The sequence below is a fragment of the Peromyscus maniculatus genome, chromosome 20, assembly GCF_049852395.1.
Source record: "Peromyscus maniculatus bairdii isolate BWxNUB_F1_BW_parent chromosome 20, HU_Pman_BW_mat_3.1, whole genome shotgun sequence".
NCBI lineage: Eukaryota > Metazoa > Chordata > Mammalia > Rodentia > Cricetidae > Peromyscus > Peromyscus maniculatus.
In genome coordinates, this window is record NC_134871.1 from 20,299,963 (window position 1) to 20,321,232 (window position 21,270).

The window sequence follows — 21,270 nt, forward strand, 5'->3', positions numbered from 1 at the left end:
CACTCGGGCCTCATGGGATGTCTTCATCAAGCCCCTCCTGTCAGGGCTCAGGGAGCTATGTGGAAGAGGAGGGAAAGGTTGTCAGAACCAATAGGATGGAAGGTGCCAAGGAAACAGTGTCACCCAGAAACAACAGGACTGCTGCAGCCTGGACAGACCAGGTTCAAGCCAGATGTGGTCCAGTGCTGAGAGGGGGAAGTAGACACAATCTTCATCCATAACCAAGAAGCTAGCTCCAACTGACAACCACTTGCAACGGAAAAGTCAGTTTTCTCCAACACAGTCTTACTGGGTATACAAACCACACTCAAGGAAAGGCCCCATGCCTACAAGTAGATGACCAACAACAAAATTAATTCAATGGTATTCTTGGGGATTTTTCCCTCATATTGCTTTGTTTGCGCATTTTATAATTTGCTACTTTTGCTTGTATACTATGATATCCCCAAAGGACTTCTTAGAGGAGAATGCTTGAATTGAGTTTTCAAAACAGGACCTAGCCTAAGAGAACAGAAAGACAGCTGACCAGAAATTTCAGTTTAAAAAAATGGTGAACAATATATAGCTTAGAGATTTGGTGTGTCATAGCATAGGATCAAGGCAGGAAGAGAAAAGCAGGTTCCGGAATTTCTGGAGTATCAAACATATTCTATTATGGTGTCAGGGAGGTAATTTAGTAGGGTGGTAATTTAGTGGGTAAGAACGGATATGAAGACCTTGGTTGGAATTGTCAGAAGCCATATAAAAATCCAGGTGTGGTTTCACATACATCTGTAACTCTAGTGCTATGGGGAGCAGAAACAGGAGGATTGTTGTAGATTGTTAGCTACAACTTAGTTCCAAATTCAATGAGAGACCCTGCCTCCCAGGTGCAAGGTAGAGAGCATACCCACCATCTCTCTTTGGCCTCTACACACACTGATACAGGTCTGTGTGTGTACACACCACACACACATACTACACATACAGAAATTTAATTAATTAAAAAAAACAAATAAAAGTTTCTATACAGCTAAAGAGATGTAATTTGAATGGCAGATAGTAGACACCATAGAAAGAGTTTAAACACGGGAAGAAAAGGACAAATTTGTACTTAGATGAACCCCTCGGGTTACACAGCAGATGATGGATTGGGAACAGCCAAGCTGGAGTCAAGAGACCAGTTATGCAGTCATTAACAGATCCAGAAGAAAATTGATGAGTCTGACCTTAGCTGGAGGCTGTGAGGATAAAGGGATAATGTCAGGAGTGAGCAAATGGGAACACAGATCCAGGCTCCCTTCAAGAGATTGATTGGAGAAAATGGAGAATTGACAAGAGGAGTCCCTGCGGCTCAGAAGGATGGTTAGGTATAGTAGTATTTTTCACCGAGAGAAAAAACATAGAAGGAAAGGCATGGTGTGTAGGAAAAAGACAATGGATGTCTTTTGGACAGAATGGTGCCTGGGAATTAAGAGATTCAGTTGTTCTTCCTCTTTATCTTAAAACAGATGTGCCTGTTCAGAAGAGTTAATGCAGGCCTCCTCTATTGTGTTTCTGTTGTCGTGGCTTTTTTACTGCCAATAAGGATAGGTAGGACACATTTTATAGATATAAGTGGATACATTCCTGCTTCTTTCTTCTATAATAAATTAAATTGAAATCTTGCAGACTCATACTTTACAACAAATGTTTTAAATGAAGTTATATAAGAACTTTCAGGAAACATTTGAAATAATTGGTCAGTCTTTTATTTAGTAGATGAAGATTTTAAGCCCAACTAATTTGAATAACTTGCTCAAGATTGTGGAGTAAATCGATGATTGGCCTTGGATTAAACTCCAGATATCTGACTCCTTCCTGGCTTAAGATGCTTTTCACAAATCATCTCCCTTTGAAAATGTATAAAGGCAAAAATTAAGCAGACACTAATGTCTTAAAGATTTCTTGACTATGGTATTTTCATGGTGTAAAAAGCAGGGTGTAAAAGAGAGGTTCCATGCCAGTAAAATGTGTTTGGGTACAGGCCATATCTCTTTTGTTTATACAAAGGGAGAATGACTTCCTAGGTATTAGTCCAATTCTTGGATAATGCATATGACTTTGGCAACTGCAAAAGTCACAAAAATATGCATTCAAATATCTATTACCAAAAAGTCCATTCGAGAGCATCTGTTCATCAGGATTTTGTGGCATTCCCTTGAAGTCTTTTCCTAATGCTGCAGCACAATACTGCTAATACTCCTTTGTGGGTGATATAACAAACATCCACTCACATTTTAATATCAGTAACGAAGAATATATTCTCTTCAGGCAGATGTAAGTATGTTTAGCTGAGGAAGTGTAGATGCTCAGAAATAGGCTCCCACAGTGACCTTCTACACATTTGTTTCCTACTGAGCTGGACCCTGCCTTTGTGCAGTTAGGCACAGGCTTAATTCACAGCACACACTTCTCACACACGTGCTCGAACTATGCTGAACTTACATGGGATCTAATAAGCCGGAAAAATTACAGAGCTCAGTTCCTGGTTTTGCCACTTGTGGAGTGATGCATAAGAGAATCAATGGATGGGTTCTGGGGGCTCAGTGACTGTGGAGTAGCTAGGAAGCCCTAATGCCAGGAAGAAAAGGTTGTGTGGTTGTATAGAGAACATGAACACTAGCATTCTGAAATGTGGTATCCGAACCAGGAACCAGCAGAAATACAGCAAACCAAGGAGCCAGGGTTTAATAAAACATGAGGTAAGCCAGCAATATGGCTGCCGATATTGGCTCAACCTTCAAATGTAGGCCTGACTTTCCCACATAATCAACTGTGTGCCACCTAGTATCTGACATTAATTACCTATGCCACTTTGTTTTCTGTAACTTCTCTCACTGTATCTATAAAGTGAAGTTCACAGAGCTCATCATAATGTCGAGGTTCTCTTATCCTAAGGGCCTCAGAGACTAACATGATTGGTGTCCAAGCACAGGACAAGAAAGAAACTGAGAGCAGAGAAATTGTTTTGAATTTTAGCTAAACATTATCTATTGTCTAAGAAGATAATTAATCTTTACTTAGTAAGAAAAAAGTTGTGTATTCAGAGATCTAATAGTAGAAATTCTTGTAAATAATGTAGTTGCCCTTAGCCATTTCTTTTTATTAGGCCATAAACCTAGATATAGCTGAATTTTCAATATTCCCATTGCTTTATGAAATGATGGTATTAGATAAAACCATCAACATTTAAGACATTTTTTGAATTGCTTTACCTTTTTATTGTTTTCCCATATTTACTCATCTATTTTGTTTCATGGTTACTTGGCCACAGCTGAGTAATACCATATGCACCCTGATTCAATGAGAGTCTACTTAATCTATAACATATTTTAAGCCAACACGCCTTTGTCAGGTTTTATAGAGTTTAAAACCTTGTTTTCTTAAGAATTACATGGAGGAGTTATATTCTTTGTTCATGTCGCTTGAAGAGCCACTTCAGGGCTAGACGTGCTGGAGAATGCAATCCATGTATAAGACATGTCATAATCTCACTGAGTATCTTCTCGTGAACATGAATCATCAAGGATTGTGAGTCCAGTAAGGACTCAAAGTCTTCAAGGCTGTCACAAAGGAAAACAACCAGCCTCTTTTTCTCTACTAGACATTTGGTACAAACAAACAATTTATGAAGAAGCTAAAAATTGCTGATAATCCTGGTTTTTTTTAAGAATGATTTTTCTTTTAAAATACTCTTAACTGTCTTATAGCTGACTACATATGTGCTTTTTCACCAACTGTAGTATTTCTTAGAATATAATAGTCATCAGTCGGTGTGCACTACTAAAATTACAAATGCGAAAATTGTCTTTGACAAGTTTCACCCCAGTATTTCTATGCCTTCCACTTCACATATTCCTTGCATGAATACCACATGCTACATAATTTGTCAATGATGGTGGTGTCAGTGTGTTGGTGGTTAAGGAGTGATTTTCCTCATTCACAGGGTAAAATATGCTGATTACTCTGGCCCTCTTTCAAAACAATAGAATTGTTCAGCCATAAACATTTGTGTGATCCTAAGCAATTTTCTGTACCTCCCTCAGTCCTGTTAGTGAAATGAGAAAGTAGCATAACTTGGGTTAAGAGTGAAATCAGCTACATATTGATAAACCCTGGTACATGTTTAACTTTACTAGAAGCCCAGTATGCAGTGTTTTCCTCTTGATATGGTTTACATAGTTTGCGATTGATACAATCGGCAGAACAAACGTGATTTGTTAATTGTATCAATACAGCTGACCATTAACCTCTCAAGATGCCTAGGCCTATCACCTCTCAGCCCACCTCAAATTAATTTGGCTGCCTCTATAGGGAAGCTGAGTTAAAAGAATCGCCCTCCAATACTTTTTTCCCCAAATGAATAGCAAGGGAATGAACCTCCATGAGCTACCAGTTAAATTAATCATCCAGTCAACCAAGAGATCAGAGACTAAAACTCTGAGGATAAATGAACAGCAAGAAGGAAGGGGCCAGCTTGCTTTGATTTCTGTCAAGTCACCTAAGGCCTCTGTTTCTCAAACTAGCAAATAGAACCAGCTTTCCCTCTGTAGGGCTGGTAGAAGAATCAAGGCAGAGAATCTGTGTGAAAGTCCATTATAAATATTAAATCACTTTACAAAACTAATAAACTTTCCTTGTTTAAAAATATCATTGAATTTCCTTTCATTAGTTACTCCAGTTCTTACATCCCCTTCCTAGCCTGTTGGCCCATTCTTTAGAAAATTCTAGAGTCCAGACAGTGACGTGGTAATAAACCAAATAACTTTATCATTCAAGTGTCTCTACATAACTTATCAGCTCTTATGGTCAGCAACTTTTCAGCTTAAAATCACCCCTCAGATTTTTTTTAAATATTAAGCCTTGCTATAGCCATCATTTTCTGTGAATATGTATTTTCAGAGCCCATAGAGAATAAATGAAGACAATCAAATTTGTTACAAATCATCCCTAGACGTAGCTGATCGGGAGCATCAGGATGGATGTTCTTGTACAACAGTTCTGTACCTGGAGGAATGTTCAGAGATAAGATGAAAGCAGGCTTCATATTCATCACACATTGTATATTTGACTCAACTTTCCCCTCAGCCTTTAAATCAATGGCATCTGGTTCTTGCTACTTAAGAGTGCCCTTACTCCGTGCACTAAAAGACAGTTAGTGTTAGACATAACAACCCCGTTTGATTAAAAAACCAATTAACTAGAGTTATGTGCATCACAGCAGCTTAAATGAGGATTTCTGTATGGGTGGGAGACCTACTTTATTTCTAGAGCAGAGGAGGCTGAACTAGGAGTCTCTGTGGTTGGAATGGATGCTGACAAGAAACAGCCATTCTGATTTGATGATCTAAAGCTCTGAATTGAAGAGGAAACTCAACGGTGAAGAGTGGTCAATGTCTGACTTGTCAGTAGGATCACAAAGTAGCTGAAACTTGATGTAGTCCTAGTGTGTCCTCCTCCACAATGCCGGGAGTCCATCATTGTTTTCATGTCCATGACAACACAAACACTGGGAACCATTTTTTATGAGACAGTTGTATAAAATAACTAATATTTTATAATTATCAAGCAGATAATGTAATGAAGAAAAATTTACTTAGGTAGTCAAATTATCATTTGAATTTCTTGAAACCATGAAATCTGACATAATAGTACAAGTTTGGTTGTCCAAGTCAGGAATTCTTTTTCTCTCCCTATTTTGTGAACAATGTAAGTTGGAATAGCACGTAAATCCTAGCTTCACTTTTTTAAATTGAGAAAGTCTTTTTCCTATTTGTCAACCAGGTGAATTAAATGCCATGCTAGTGATGCAAATAATCTGCATTCTGGCACTGGTTCCTCCTTTAATGACTAACCTTTTATGAACAGTCTTCATACAGGTGGTTCTTCTATTTTACCACAAATTCTCATTGGTCTTACTAATAAAAAAAACAAAACAAACTGGAAACAGATATGGGCATAAGTGCTGAAAGATTAGAGAAGCAGAGCAGCCAGACAAGAGAAAGACTTCTTACCTCTCCGGAATCCTCAGCCTGAAAGGGGGCTAATCTCCTGTCTCTCCCCCCACCTTAATTTCTTTTTTTCTGCCCAACCATATCACTTCCTGTCTCCACCTCCCTAGTGCTGGGATTAAAGGTATGAGGCTCCAAGGGCTAGGATCAAAGATGTGTACCACCACTACCTGGCTCTGTTTCTCTTTTAGATTAGATCAATCTTGTGTAGATCAGGGTGACCTTTAACTCACAGAGCTCCCTCTGCCTCTGCCTCCCAAGTGCTTGGATTAAAGGTATGTGCCGCCACTGCCTGGCCTCTATCACTAACTAGTGGCTGACTTTGCCCTCTGATCTTCAGGTAAGCTTTATTTGTTAGATCACAAAATACCACCACATTCTACACACACTTTTTTTAAAATTCATTTTACATACTAATCACAGATTCCTCTCTTTTTCCTCTTCCTGCCCTGCCTACTCCCCAACCCCCACTCGCATTTCCTCCTCCAACAAAGTAAGGCCTCCCATGGGGAGTCAGCAGAGCCTGGTACATTCAGTTGACGCACAATGTTTAAAGAAGCACTTCTCCTTTAGCTGAATCAGAATTACATAGGAGAGCTTTTCAAGACATATACTGTCTTCATAATTACCTTAGGAAGTTTCCAGAATTTTGTACCTCATCTGAATGTTGAAAACCTCCTCCCTCAGTTTTAACAATCAGGGATCTTGAGTTACATGTAAAATACACATGGTCCCCAGATAGTCCTGGCTGGATAGATTAATGGTTAAGAATGTAAACCCAAATTCTAAAAATGTACAACAACATGTGGAGTTTGAATGGTCGAGTTATTGCTTGGTCATAACCAAGTTACTTCGGGGTTCTTAAGTCTGCACAGTCCCACCTTTAAGGCAGCACAGCACAGGAAATCTCTGTGAGTTTAACACTGTAAGATTTTATCCCCTGAAGAGAACCAGCTTAGTCCCATGCTTGCTGTGCAAGAGGCAGTTGATCAGGCTGTTGTCTTCACAATGGAATCTCACATGCCATTTTATAGAATATCCATAAAAGCCTCAAATTTCCTGGACAACAAAGGATCATACTACTAATGTTTGTCTGTCAGAGGCTTCTCATGCTACACATCTATCATATGTAGTGGGCCAATAATCTTTTGATTATGCTAAAACATAAATCAATGTGATTGAAGAAAAAAAAATACCTTGGCTGCTCAGGGGAATTTATTGTATCATGCAACTTACAAGTGAGTGTCCAAAGGTCAATCTGATTAAAACCATGCCTGGTTCCAGGAGCTTTCGACATTTCATCTATCTGTATCACCTGGCTCTCCCATCCATCAGCTTTCTATCTGACTTTTTTTCCTAGATTGCTTTTCTTAGTCTGGCTTTGTTTTTGTGGTGGCAAAATTGAACATCTACGGTACCAGGCATCTATGTTGCCAGTATAAAAATCTCAGAGTCAAATGAAGTTCTCTTGTAAAGAATTCTGAAACTGAGGCTTAATGATGTGGATTACTATACCTTTCCATTTGGGAACAACTCTCATGGCAAACTAAACGTAGAACACTGTAGATTTCCAGGTTCAAACATGAACATACTCTAGAAACTGTGGTGGACTAACTCTACCCGAAACACTTATTCTTGAAAGAGGCAAAGATAATTTCACAAAAGACAGTGAAGTGTTATCATTAGGGATATGCATCCCAAAATGAGAGACTTTCACTGCTCTGGCCTAGCCTCTGGTCCTCTACCATTTTTTTGGCTGGGAAATGGGATAATTTAATGAGAATAACTCCAGGATTTGGCTGAGGCCAGATATTTTGCTAAAGTAACTTTCAGCTATTTTATGGTGTATTTTGCATTTGTAGTGAAAGAGGGTTGTCATATATATAGATAAGACATAAATTCAGAATTCATCAACCATAATATAAGTTTGGTTCTAGTTTTGCTCATCTGGACTAGAGTCAAGTTAGATAAGTAGAAATAAGCAATGGCTGGTGTGAGAAAGGCAACTGCCAAAGTTTCGGAGGGGATTTTACACTTAGACTCTATTTATTGCATGATAATGATGCTATGGAACTTACAATATGGATGCATTAGAGTTCACTGAATCAATAAAAGCCATGTAGCTGTTAATGATTTCAAACTCAGCTTGCTAAGCATGACTTGGCAGAGCTACCAAGCGGTTAAAAGTGTTTGTATGAGAGTTAAGGACTTCAGTGCTCCAGTCCAAGTCTGACTGTTTGTGTGGTGTGTGGCCTTGGACCTGATGTCTCTGGGATGTAGTTTCCTCATATGAGAAATTGGGTAATAAAATACAGTCACCACAGAGCAGTCGTGGAGAGTTAAGAGCACTGACAGGGAGGTGCTGGCTTCTCGTGCATTCTTTAAGCAATGCCTATGCTCTTTCATTCTCCCAGGTGCCTAACAAGCTCCCCACCCCCACCCCATAGTCAGTCACTTAATAATTTTTGTTGGCCCCCATGGTACCATCTATTTTATGGTCATTGTGTTCTCTGAGATGGTATCATAAAGGAATAAATGTTACCCAGGCGAGAAGGGCAAATGGTGTTTTATGAACTGCAGTTTCATTACCTTCTCTTTGAGCTTTCAAAGGAGTGTGGAGAATGGTGAAGGCCAGCTCTCAGGCTCTGCAGCTCATATCATACATCACTCCTGATGTTTCAGTATTTTCTGAATGCTTTCTTTCATGGGTACCAGCCCTCCTCTTACCCCGTCTCATGCTCGCAATACAACCTGCTTTTTATCATTAGGAAATCGAAACAGGATGCTGAATTCTTCTGAGGTGAGTAGTCAGCATGGTATAATCAAAAGACCAAAGCAGTAAGATTTACCTTTAAATTATTTGCTAAATCACCTGCATTCTTGCTAGGTAACCATGAGCTTTATTACTTGCTCTTTCCGGTTCTGTTTCCTTGGCTATAAAATAAAAAAAAAGAACTCAACCAACTGCCTCCTTCACATCCTTGCTGTGAGGGTTCAATGAGATCATGTTCACAACAAGAGAGTGGGATCCCAGTGAAAACTCTCCTCGTGATTTGTGATTCTCAGGCATATGTGTCTGTCTAGCAAGAGTTTGTTAGCAGTTGGATTGGTGTGTGCTCCGCTTCCATTCCTCGACTCTCCGACAGGCAGAGGATCTCTGCCAGATGGCCACTCTGCCAGCTGTGTCTTGTTTTGTCATTGTAAATACCGCATGCCCCAAACAGGGAGGCTTTGCTTATAATCTAGCATGCCTTCTCCTTTATCTCTTGCAGCTTGAGAATTACATTGTGGAAAATATGAAGTCGGAGATGGCCCAGATACAACAGAATGCGGTTCAAAACCACACGGCCACCATGCTTGAGATAGGAACCAGCCTCCTGTCTCAGACTGCAGAGCAGACCCGAAAACTGACAGATGTTGAGACCCAGGTATGTCCCCAGGACCAGAGTCACATACTCAACCAGAAGATTATTTTGAAGTTATTCTTTTGTTTACTCCATAAACACAGAGCATATTTCAGCTTGAGGCTTGGGGAAACATACATTTTTTTGTTTACTGGTAATAACAACAACGAGTGCTTGACAAGATATGCATGCTTTTTTTTTTTTTGCATTAACGAGGGTGAGTATATTTAGCTTTGTATGTGTTTGCAAAAACAGAGCAGCCTCGAAAACCTAATCAGCATTAAGTTTAAACAAACACTGCAGCTACCAACTGTGATATGACTTGTGTCAAACAAAATAGCCCTGTGGGTCTAACTGGTGCCTTTGAAGAGCGTTTTCACCCGACCTGCCTTGCTTTATCTTGGGAGAGGGCGGCTAATGCTCTAGTGATAGTGGTATCCGCAGTGGTCTTCTGCATTCAACGGATTGAGAGGAAAATCTTGTGTACGCTGAGCAGGAATAAACACGACTCTGCATAGACCTGCATATTTGAGTAGAAATCAGTAAAGTGTAAGGATGCTTTTTAATTATCATTGTCATAAATATACTAGCACTACTAGATGATCTCTTAGTGCTGTGGGTGTAGCGACTGTTATTCCATTGTAATAGCATTCTGAACTTGGTGGGGGTGAACCTGTTCCAATGTAGCTGATTTCTCTCAAGGCTAAAAATTTCTGCATGTAAATTTGCCAATGCAAAAATGGCGAACTATTTCTATTTTATTTAATCTGTGTCAGTGACTTTGCAGATTATATGTTTATATTTAAAGAAAAATAATGAAGATAATGTATATGGATAAAGTATATTATCTAAAATATAGGTTGCCTTAATACAAAACACATTTATGGAGCCACTTAAAACCTGTAGGTAAGGAAGTTGCTCTGATCTCTTTCACTAACATAATTATAGAATTCAGGACTCCAACTCTGAAGTCCTCATATCTATTCCATTGATTAATGATACTAATTATCAACTAATGGAATCAGAACTTAAATGTTTATCACATTGGATGAATAAATCATACAGATTTTGAAAAATGCTCCCCCCCCATCCCGTGGATCATTATCAGATCCACATGGAGTACAGGGAGTGGGAACTATATCTCATAACTAAATAATACAAGACTTATTGACATTTATTATTACATAAAGCAAACAAGCTGATCTATACAATATCTGTTTCATGTATTGCATATAATAAGACTGTATTTTTCTCTTTATTTAAGTCAGAAAGCTTACCACCTGTTACAAACATTTTTGTAAGTTCAAATCCTGAAACACTGGCAGGAGAAGGTGCTTTTTGCCAAGGACCTGAGTTCTATTTTCAGAACTCATATGGTAGAAGGAAAGAACTCTAGCATGCTCATGCCTACACACACACACACACACACACACACACACACACACACACACACGCACGCACGTGTACACACACGACCTTTGTTTTTATGTCCTCTAAACTTCCTCTGGGATTGTTTTTGTTCCCCTCTCATTTAGGAAGTGCTAGAGGAAAAATGATACCTTCATTAATATTTTAATCTCCAAACTGTAAAGATTGATGCTATGCAAGTTTTTAAAAGTAAAATTGTTGCCGGGCGGTGGTGGCTCACGTCTTTAATCCCAGCACTCGGGAGGCAGAGCCAGGTGGATCTCTGTGAGTTCGAGGCCAGCCTGGTCTACCAAGTGAGTTCCAGGAAAGGCGCAAAGCTACACAGAGAAACCCTGTCTCAAAAAACCAAAAAAAAAAAAAAAAAAAAAAAGTAAAATTGTTCTGCAATCTAAAAAGTGGGAGATATGTACTTTTTGAAAGAAAAGTCAATAATAAAGATAAAATAAAATTTCCTGTGTGGAATAGTGAAATCCCATCATAAAGACCAATTAAAGCTTATTAGATAAAGGAAGAACATTGTAATAAAAAAAAAAAACCTCAAACCCTTCAGAATTATCAACAAGAGGCAACTAGACAGGTGGTGTTCTACTTTACACATTGAAACCTTTGTAGTCTTGTTATCATCATTTGAACATCTTATGGTCATTGATGCTTATGCTCCAAGCCTTTTTTTTAAGCAAGTGTGTATCCACATGGTGTGTATTTGAACTATTGACACAGGACATCTCTGCATCAACATAACCACTTAAGTGTACCCAAGTCTTGATGCATGGTCAATTTTACAAAATGAATACTGAAGCCTCAGTGCATTTATATGTGAATCCTTTCTAAAAACTTACCAGGTAGAGGAACCTTCTGCTCTGTCCAGGTTTGATTTTGTATTTTGCTCTGACATTCACCTGACTTGACTAAACACTTTTATATTTTGCTTTTCCTAAAACTGACTTCAGGCTGTTCAGTATTTGAGCATCATGTAGCAGTGGCTTAGCCCCATTTCTGTGCCCCAGTTCTCACATGATGGATGATGTTATAAAGATAAGCAACTTATTGCTTACTAGTCCTCTGTTGACCTTCTAGACTTGCACTTTCACAGGAGGTGGCAGGACTACGGTTTTGCTGCAGGGCAAAAAGGACCCCCACTTTCAATGACCATTATAATCAGAACAAGTGTGGCATGGTGAGCACACCTAAAAAACGCTGAGAAACCCAAACCTGAGGAAGCCTTTTCTTCCTCCACAGCTCAGCAGAACACCACTTGCTCTTATCAGTCTTGCCCAGCATCTCCTCTCCTTCAAGTTCCTCTTTTGTGTTAAGGAGTTAGGATCAGGAATTATTCATGTCCTTCTCCTGTTGCATAATCTCCTTCTCACTTTTTCCTCAGGCAAATTTGGTGTATAGGGAATTATCAGATCAACAAACAGAATTAAATCTATTTTTAGTCATCTCCTTGGCTGGGTTTTAGCAATCTTACACACATATTAACTATTACCAGCAAATATATTCTATAGACATAGGGAGTATTTTCATCCCTTTTTTAAAGATGAAAAAACCAAAACAGTGATGCAGAAAGCTGGTTCAGATGAAAGAATTGGTGAGTATTAGGTTGAGAATTTAAAGTTAAAGTGTTTGACATCAAAATCTACATGCTCATCTTTCTATCAGTGTCAATCTCCTCCGCTTCTGCTTTTTCTCTAAGACTTTGGGGCTGCATCAATAGGTCCAAGCACGGGACAAGATTTACCTCAGAGCAAGCAAACTAGTGCAGTAGTCTCAGCGCTGCTAGCAGTCTCTGATAGGCAAGGAAGATGCTGCTGCTCTCCTGTTGGTGGGAATGGCAGGCCCACCCACTCACACCATTCTCTCATGTGCCAGTGAGTTCATCACTACGGCTTTAGTGCTGCCCGTGCCAGCTGCCAGCTGTGTCAACCACAGGGAAGTTCTTCAGACGGGCATCTCAAGTTTCCTTCAGTCTCCAAAAAGTGCCAGCACTATAGTATTAGAAAAGGAATTTAATCACATTTGAACCAACCTATTTTACATATTTCCATGATGCAAGATGTTCCAATAAGTGATTTGTAGACTACACTAATACCTAAAGCAGTTCTTATGTCCAGTGACTTTGAGTTAACGTGGTAAAAAGCCTCTGGATGAATTTCCTTCCACTTTCTGTCGTATTGGAAGCCTACCTTTTCAGTGTGCTGTTGTGGGAAGTATAATTGAGCAGTGACCCAGCTGCTGTGCTCGCAAACCCTTCAGGTATTGGTACAGAGACCACAATTCTCAACAGCCATTTCTAAGCGATGACTCACTGTGGCAGGGTGCTTAGTCTTGTTCCCAGGAGCTTGAGAACTTCGCTGACACATGACTTTGGCTAAGTTTTTTCCCATTGCCTGTTGACTATAATTACGACTATCTTGAGGACTGAGACTTCCATCTAACACTCCATTCCCTCCCTCTTTTCTTCACTAGAGTAAGGCCTGCACCGTAATCTGAAGGCTCTTTCTGGCTCCTCCCACTTATTTCCAGTTTCCCTTCATAGACATTTCCTCTAATAAATTCTCTGCACTTAGAATCCCATTTCTTCTGTGTCTCAGAGTTCACTGATGACTACAACTGTTGTTTGGTTCACAACAGCACAGTTAGAAATTTAAAGCAGTTCATAAGTAGGCTCTTCAATGAACATATTTCTTTAGGCAATAGTAAATTTCCTCTTCTGTCTACTACCAAAAATCAGCCCTAAAAATTGACCTATATCTCTTTAACTTGAGGAGGGTATAGTTTAATAAACTTTTAACCTTGACCTAGCTGAAATGATGGTGAAATAAATTAGCTAGGGATCTTATATAGAAAATACATTTGTAATTAATTTGTATAAGCCATTGGAAGAAGGCTCAGAAAACTCTGGCCTGCAGCTCCTTTTGACTGGACTTTCTTTTCTAAAACTGTACTAAATACAGCCACATTTGTCCATGCACGTGTTGTCTATGATTGCTTTACAGTTTTCACAGCAGGTTATACCAGAGATATAGCAAAGACAATATGGCCTTTGTCAGGTGTTTCATTTGTTTGTTTATTTGTTTCTCATTACTCTCATGAAACATCTAGCAAAAGCAACTTAAGGGAGTAAGAATTGAGTTTGGCTCACAGTTTGAGAGTACAAAATTCACAATGTGGGCAAGGCATCCACATGGGGAGTGTAGCTGGGAATGCTCACATTTCACTGGCTCAGAGAGCAGAGGGATCCGAGGTTACAACCAGGACAAGCTACAAACCATAAGGCCAACTCCCTAGGGACCCATTTCTTCCATTGAGACCCCAACCCATAAAGGTTCTTTAATTTCCCAAAACAACATCACCAGCTGCAGACCAAATGTTCAAACACATGAGCCTTTGGGGAGCATTTCACATGCAAATAATGACAGCTCACCAAGGTAAGATGGTTACTATCTGGCCCGTTACTAAAAGTCTGACCAACTCTTCATATGCATGTTAAGTAGAAAGCAAGGATGCTCTTTCCCTCTCTCTTCGTAGCCTATATCATTAGGATTTGTAACAGGACAGGATATATATCAAACCCTCAATAAGGACTAGTTAAGTAATTAATAAACCCTAATCATAATATATCTGGATTTTAACCCAAGGCAGTGTGTTGATAGTAATGTATATGCAAAAATAGCTGATGGCCTAGAATACAACTTAGAAGAAAAGTAACCTACTGAAAAAGATATAACTGGAGAAGAAATCAAGCCAATATCAATATATTCTCTCTGTACTCTGAAGAGCATGGGAAATGTGGCCCCTTCCTGCATTATTGTGATAATTTAATGTGTATATGAAAGAGAATTCCGAAGTCATCATCAACCACGAACTGAAGACCAAGTGATGACTGGAAAGAAGACATTCCATAGTTCTATAGCAGGTCAAGAGGTCATCTTTCTTAGGCAGAGGAATCTGTTTGTTCTTAGTTACTGGAGCTTCTAGGAAGAATGGAGACTCTAAATTCAGGAGAGCTATGTAGTTAGCTCTAATGAACAAGATAATCCAACCTACAATGTCTGCCTCTGTTAAAAGGCACTATATGTACCAAACTCCACTGTCAAATGCAGTTACAATATTATAATACATTATATATTTATATTATATATAATTATAGATACAATATTATTATATATTATATTAATATAATATTATAAATATGGCACAGAATTACACTGTAGGGTATAATTAGAATATATTAGTACTTAATATATGAATAATCAAATATGATGAGGTTACTATAAATATTACAAATGCCAATATATATGGTTAATATGAACATAAATATAATAATTCACAATTTTCATATAGTATTAAATATATATTATCATAACATGACCTGTAATAACAATATTTGTTCAAGTTTCCTTAATTTCCACAGTAATTTTGCAGGTAATTTATTTTCCAGATTTGGTGGTCTCGCTGAACTTAGGTCTATTTTTTACTTTCTGCCCCCCCCCCCCACTAATGGATAATATTTTAAAGAAACTAGGACAATCCTTTGACAACCTCTCATATTCTGGGATTGCCCGAGTATTTATTTGCCATGTCTTTTGATTTATTTTCCCATAACTCATAGTTTCTTTAAACTAGAAGTTACTATGTATAAAGAATTTCCTGACTGAGTTGAGCAGTATGGTTCCTTTATGGAACTGTTGATCATTTCATGTGGCATCTCTTCAGGAGGCAAAAAGGCAGATCACCAGCATGCTCTCAGGGATGGAAGGTCTGGATGGAGTCAGGGTATTAGCTGCCGTATCACTCCATCTCAAATGCTCACTTTCTCTCTATGATGCAAACAAATAACCCAAAGGGTGAGTCTTGATCACGTTGTCTCTTATGGACCAAAAATTTACTTCACTGATACTGCTAAGCAGTGAATTCATAGCTCCCATTCTTCATGTACAGATCAGCTTCCATACTACTGTAACATCTAATTACATCATATGTCGTTACCTTTGCTTTATTTAAAAAAAAATAATGAAATCAATAGCATGCATGTGCCTGAGCGGAGACTGTTTCAAAGCCAAGTGCTGTGCAAAGAGATTTCCTTTGTGGTTGCTGTGCTCTCTTTCAGTTAGTGTGGATTTTAAGTGAAATACTCTTACAAGTATTAAAAAAGGCTGTCTAAAATTCCCTAGCTCACTTTCTCTGTAAAATGAATAGTTACTATTTTTTATTTTTATAAGAAAGCGCTAAACCCTTTAAACTACATAAGTCCCCCATTTCAGAGCGTACAATGTCCTTGCTCCACGGCATACTCTGGGAAATTTAAGCTTTGACATCAGTCCTTGGGGACTTGCTGAATTTTTCTTCACTCTTTCCTTTCTTAATTTTTTTCTTTCCTCTTAAACTTTTTTTTTCTCAGAGATGTGCTTTTGGGATGTGTTTAAGCTAAGAAGGAAATGTCTTTTGTCATTTTAATGGAATACTTCAGTTATTGCCAGCAGCAAGTTCCATAGACACATGCAAGGCAGTGGTCAATTTATCATAGTTTTCTACAGTTCACTTGGATGCCCAGCTTCAAGCCTATTTGCAAGCATCAGTGGGGTGACTTGAAATAAAGCAGCAATGGAATCAAGACGATGAGAAAAGAGAAGGACATGGTATTTGTGCTTAAAACTAGCCTGAGTGGACCAGCACTTATCCTGGATCTTGAAGATTGGCCGGCATCCTTCTTACATGTCAGATAAATCTCTAGATTTGGGATGTAAGAGTCTAACTACTAAGGTGGGGCTGTTGCCTTCCATGATTGTTATCTGACTTGAAACAGGCCCCCGTTGGACACTGTCATCACGTCAGTCGCCCAACATATAGTTGAGTGCCCCGTGTTCTTGACTTTACACTGGCGGACTTTGGACACAGCAATGTAGACCCTGTGTAATAGACATGGTAGTGTGGTAGAAAATCACCGCATGAGTGAAGAAACAGGATTATCTTCAATAGTGGAGGTTCCAGAAGGAATGGAAGATGGAGTGCACTGATGGGGAGCATGAGGTAGAAGTTTTCCTAGGCATGGCAGAACATACCCCTGAGCATGTCTTGAATATGAAAAGAAGCTAGTTCTGCATCTGAGAGGGCATGGGAATTCTAGCCAGACAGAAGTCCAGGTACAATTGCCCTGAAGGGAAAGAGAATTTGGCAAATTGAGCAGAAAAAAGAGACTGTGAATGAGATCATAATGAGCCAAATGAGCCAGGTGGGTGGCAGGAGTGATAAACAAGAAGTTAGTTGGCTTCAGATCTCACACAGCCTTGTGGACCACACAAGTTCTTTGAAATGTAAACTACCTGTAGAGAGGATCCATTAGCATATCCAACATAGGAAATGCCACAATCTGACTTGTTTTTGTTTTTTCTTTTTGTTTGTTTGTTTGTTTGTTTGTTTGTTTTACAAAAGATCCATTGCTCTGTGATAGTGTAGACTAGAGGCAAAGGAGAATAACAGGACAGATTAATAGCAGCCATAGTTGTAAGAGTTAGATACAGGCAACTTCATGGCCAATTCCAGATGATGACTCCATTCTGTTTCCAGGGAACACAGAGAATGATGTGTAAGCAAAACCTTTGGTCTTTGAGTGTATCAGGAAGTGTGTCTTAGTTAGCATTTCCAATGCTGTGATAAAACACCATGACAAAAGTAAGTTGGGGAAGAGATCATTTCATCCTACAAACTCTCAGGTCACACAGAGGGAAGTCAGAGCAGGAACTCCTGCAGGAACCTGAGGCAGGAACAGAAGCAGAGGCCATGGAGGGGAGCTGCTTACTGGCTCGCTCTCCATGGCTTACTCAGCCTGCTTTCTTATACCATCTGAGACCACCTGCTGAGGAGACCCTGCTTTAGTCAAGGTACTACTTCACTGAACTTCCTTCTAGGTCAATCTTTTTTTTTTTTTTTTACTGATTTAATTAACATTTTTCACTTATTTTACATACTGACCACAGTTTCCCCTCTCTCCTCTCCTTCTGTTCCCTCCTCCCTGCCTCCCATGTCCCCTCTCCCCATCCACTCCACTCTTCCTCAGTCTTTTCTTTTTTTTTAAATTTATTTATTTTTAAAAAAGTTTTTTTTTCTCATTTTACCAATCTCAGTTCCCCCTCCCTCCCCTTATCCCCTTACCCCCTTATCCCATGTCCCCCCCCCCCACCTCCTCCAATCCAACCCCCATCCCCTCTCCTCAGGGAGGGAAAGGCCTCCCTTGGTGAATCAACAAGTCTGGCATACTAAATTCAGGCAGGGCCAAGCCCCTCCCGCTGTGTCAAGCTGGTGGGAGCTCATGGACTCCCAGCTGGGGAACATGCATGGGACCTAACCAGGCTCTCTGAATGTGGGTGACAGTTATACCGTGCATAGGTCTGTTTGGGAAGTCCCTGGCAGTGGGACCAGGACATATCCCGGGTGCATGAAATGGCTTTTTGGAACACTTTCCCTAGGATGAGATACCTTCCTCCCCAGTCTTTCTCAATTAAGAGTCACCCTTCCTAAATATGTCTAGGTTTGTGTCGGGTTGACAAAAACCAACCAGCTCACGTGCTCTCAGGGAGTAAAGTAAAGGAAAGAAGATGTGGGTCTGAAGTGTCTGTGAACAATGGGTTTAATTCAGTGAGATGGCGCGCCTGCTTTTTATTCATGAACAAATGTTGAGTGTCTTCTCTATGCCAGCTACTGTTCAATCACGGAAAAAAAAAAATGCGGAGTGTTTCACTCCTCCTTTCAAATATTTGCACATGTCATCCAGTAAACAAAGAAACCAAAAGCTGGCCTGAGTAGAAAATTTGATGAATGTGGCCCCAGTCTCAACATTCTCTACTATTTGCTCCTGAAATCCTGTTTTTCCTTAAATAAAGTAATAAGGAATAGATTTTTGAAATAATATTTGTACTAATTTTCTGAGAATTTCATACAGCATATTCAGATCATATTCGCCCTCCCGAAACTCTTCCCTTTCCACTTTTCCCTCGGGACCCTCCAGCTCTCAGTTGTGTTTTCTTTTCCCCCATTGAGACCACTTAGGTGGTGCAGAGCTGCTCTCGGGAGTACAGCCTGCCCTTGAGTGTGTTCAACCCACCAGGCTCACACCACTAAAGAAAACATACTCTCCCGACAGTCATCCAATGCCGGTAACTAGTACATGGTTTCGGGCCGACTTTTCTCCCTCCGTGCTGGAACTTTGTCTTGAGCTTGCGCAGATCCTGTGTGTCCTGTCACAGTCGCTGAATTCATGCGCGTCTAGGAAAAACGCACTATTTAAAAAGTTTTAAAAACCCCATGGAACAGAAAAGTAACTTTAAAGTAAATATAGTCCTTGCAAGTGGATAGTCCAGTCCCATGTGGTTTGACTCACTTTACCCTGTTCCTGGCCTAGGGGAAATGAGGTGATGAGAGAAGATTAGAAAATGGTAAGATGAGGCATTTTTACTTTAAAATATTTAACTTGCTATGATTCATTTGTATACTAAGTTTTCGTGGATATGGATTTGAAGCCACTCCAAGAACGAATAATAATAATCTAATCATGTTTGTGGAATATGTTAGAGTTTAAAAACAGTCTGCACAGATATAATGGACAAATGTATAATGCATACTTTAGCTTGGTTGCCAAGATGAAAAGGGGAGCCTGTCTGTAGATTTTGCATCTGAGACCGTTGCCTCCTCCCTCTGTTCTAGTTTCTTTTCCGTCCTGCTACTACAGACACAGAGCCCCACTGCCTTGCAGTCCCTGCAGACATAGCTCAACTTAAGTACACTTTCAAAAGGTTCAGCTAGATCCCAGCTTTAAACCCACCATAGTGGGGCACAGCATTCCAGGGCTACCATGTTTACAGCAGGACCCTGTATGTGATACCGGTATTGCAAAATATATATATAGTTTTCAGGTTCTTTCTAATATGTAGATTCAAATAAAGTCTCTGGTTAGAAACCCAGACCTTGACATGGTTCCTATGTGAGTGTGTACTCCAGTGTCCTCATTCATGAAGTGACATGGCCAAGGGATGATACTGTCAAGTAAGTGAGATAACATGTGGAAGTTCTCTTGGATGGACTCCCTGCCGTAACAGTCATCCAATAAATGTGTGATCAGAAGTCCCTCCAGACTATCTTAAGAGTTGTGTTTACAGTTGGATTTAGTAAGTCGATAGGTCTGAGTATGTATATCTATACAACTCCTAATTTTTCTAACTGACCTGCAATATCAAGACCTTGGATTAATAATAGATATTACACTTAAAATTTGGGAGATAAAATATATGAAATATTATCCTAGGATGTAAGGGTATAAAAATTGGAGTATGCCAATGAATTTAGTTCACCTCCAACTTTAATTTACAATGCACTGCTTAGTAGGTTGGACACCATGTGCTTAAGTCCTTTTGAAAAATATTAAGAACAAAAATGATTTTTAAAATGCTCAGTTTTTTGCCTTGCTGCTTGCTTTGTGACTGACATTTGGTTTTTAAAAACTATTTCAAGGTACTAAACCAAACATCTCGACTTGAAATACAACTACTGGAGAATTCATTATCAACCTACAAGCTAGAGAAGCAACTTCTCCAACAGACGAACGAAATTCTGAAGATTCATGAAAAGAACAGGTAAGAATTATTGTACCCTAAAAGTACTTTTATGTACAGGTCTTTATATCCTCCAGCTCACTGGGAACCGAACACTTAATGTTGTGGTCATCTAAAGAACAAAGTCGCGCGAGAGGAGGAAGACACAAATGCAGCCAGTGTATCCACAAGGAGGCCTGTGTCCTGCTTCAATTCTTGAGGTGCTTGGTCCTCAGCTGTTGCAATGAGCAATTGTTCAAATAACACCATGTACACAAACATGATTTGATATTTTGGCAAAATAGATTGACATGTCTTCAGCAGCATCAAATTTGTGACCCTAGAGAAGAGAATAGCAGAGCCTCTTGAACTGTTTACTCAGTCGTCTCTTATCCCACTCTTTGTAGGGCCTTTGTAACATACAAGATGGTTAAATTCAGACAGCTTGTCTACAGAGAAGCAGATTTATAATATTTCTAGAAAATACTTGCCCATAGAATAACTAGGAAGGGACTTTTGCACTGAAAGTCATTTAATTGGGACATAATAAATTTGATTTATCAATATCATCATATGGTAGTGTTTTGTGAGGTTTGAGGTCTATCGGGTCAGTGAATGCAACTTTAAGATTTTGAAAGTCAGGACAATGAAACACTAGCTCATTTCAAAGTCATTAATTGTGGGTAGTTTGAGCAAAACACCAATTCCTGTAGAATAAATATCTTCTATTTCATTGCACTTTCTTCTGAATATTTGGTTGTCTTGAAGATGTTTCAGCTCTTATACCTTGTGTTCAGTTAAAGACTACTTTCCAGGTAG

General features: G+C 39.4%; 1 protein-coding gene across 4 annotated transcripts in view; it reads left to right on the forward strand.

Moving 5' to 3' along the window:
• Positions 1-21,270, forward strand: part of Angpt1 (angiopoietin 1) — a 256,084-nt gene that overhangs the window by 146,392 nt on the left and 88,422 nt on the right. For all 4 annotated transcript variants that reach the window (XM_006978712.4, XM_006978713.4, XM_076555800.1 and 1 more), the window contains 2 exons: positions 9,305-9,460; positions 20,372-20,493. In XM_006978712.4, coding sequence (XP_006978774.2) covers positions 9,305-9,460; positions 20,372-20,493 — 278 coding nt within the window. The remainder of the gene's footprint in view (positions 1-9,304; positions 9,461-20,371; positions 20,494-21,270) is intronic.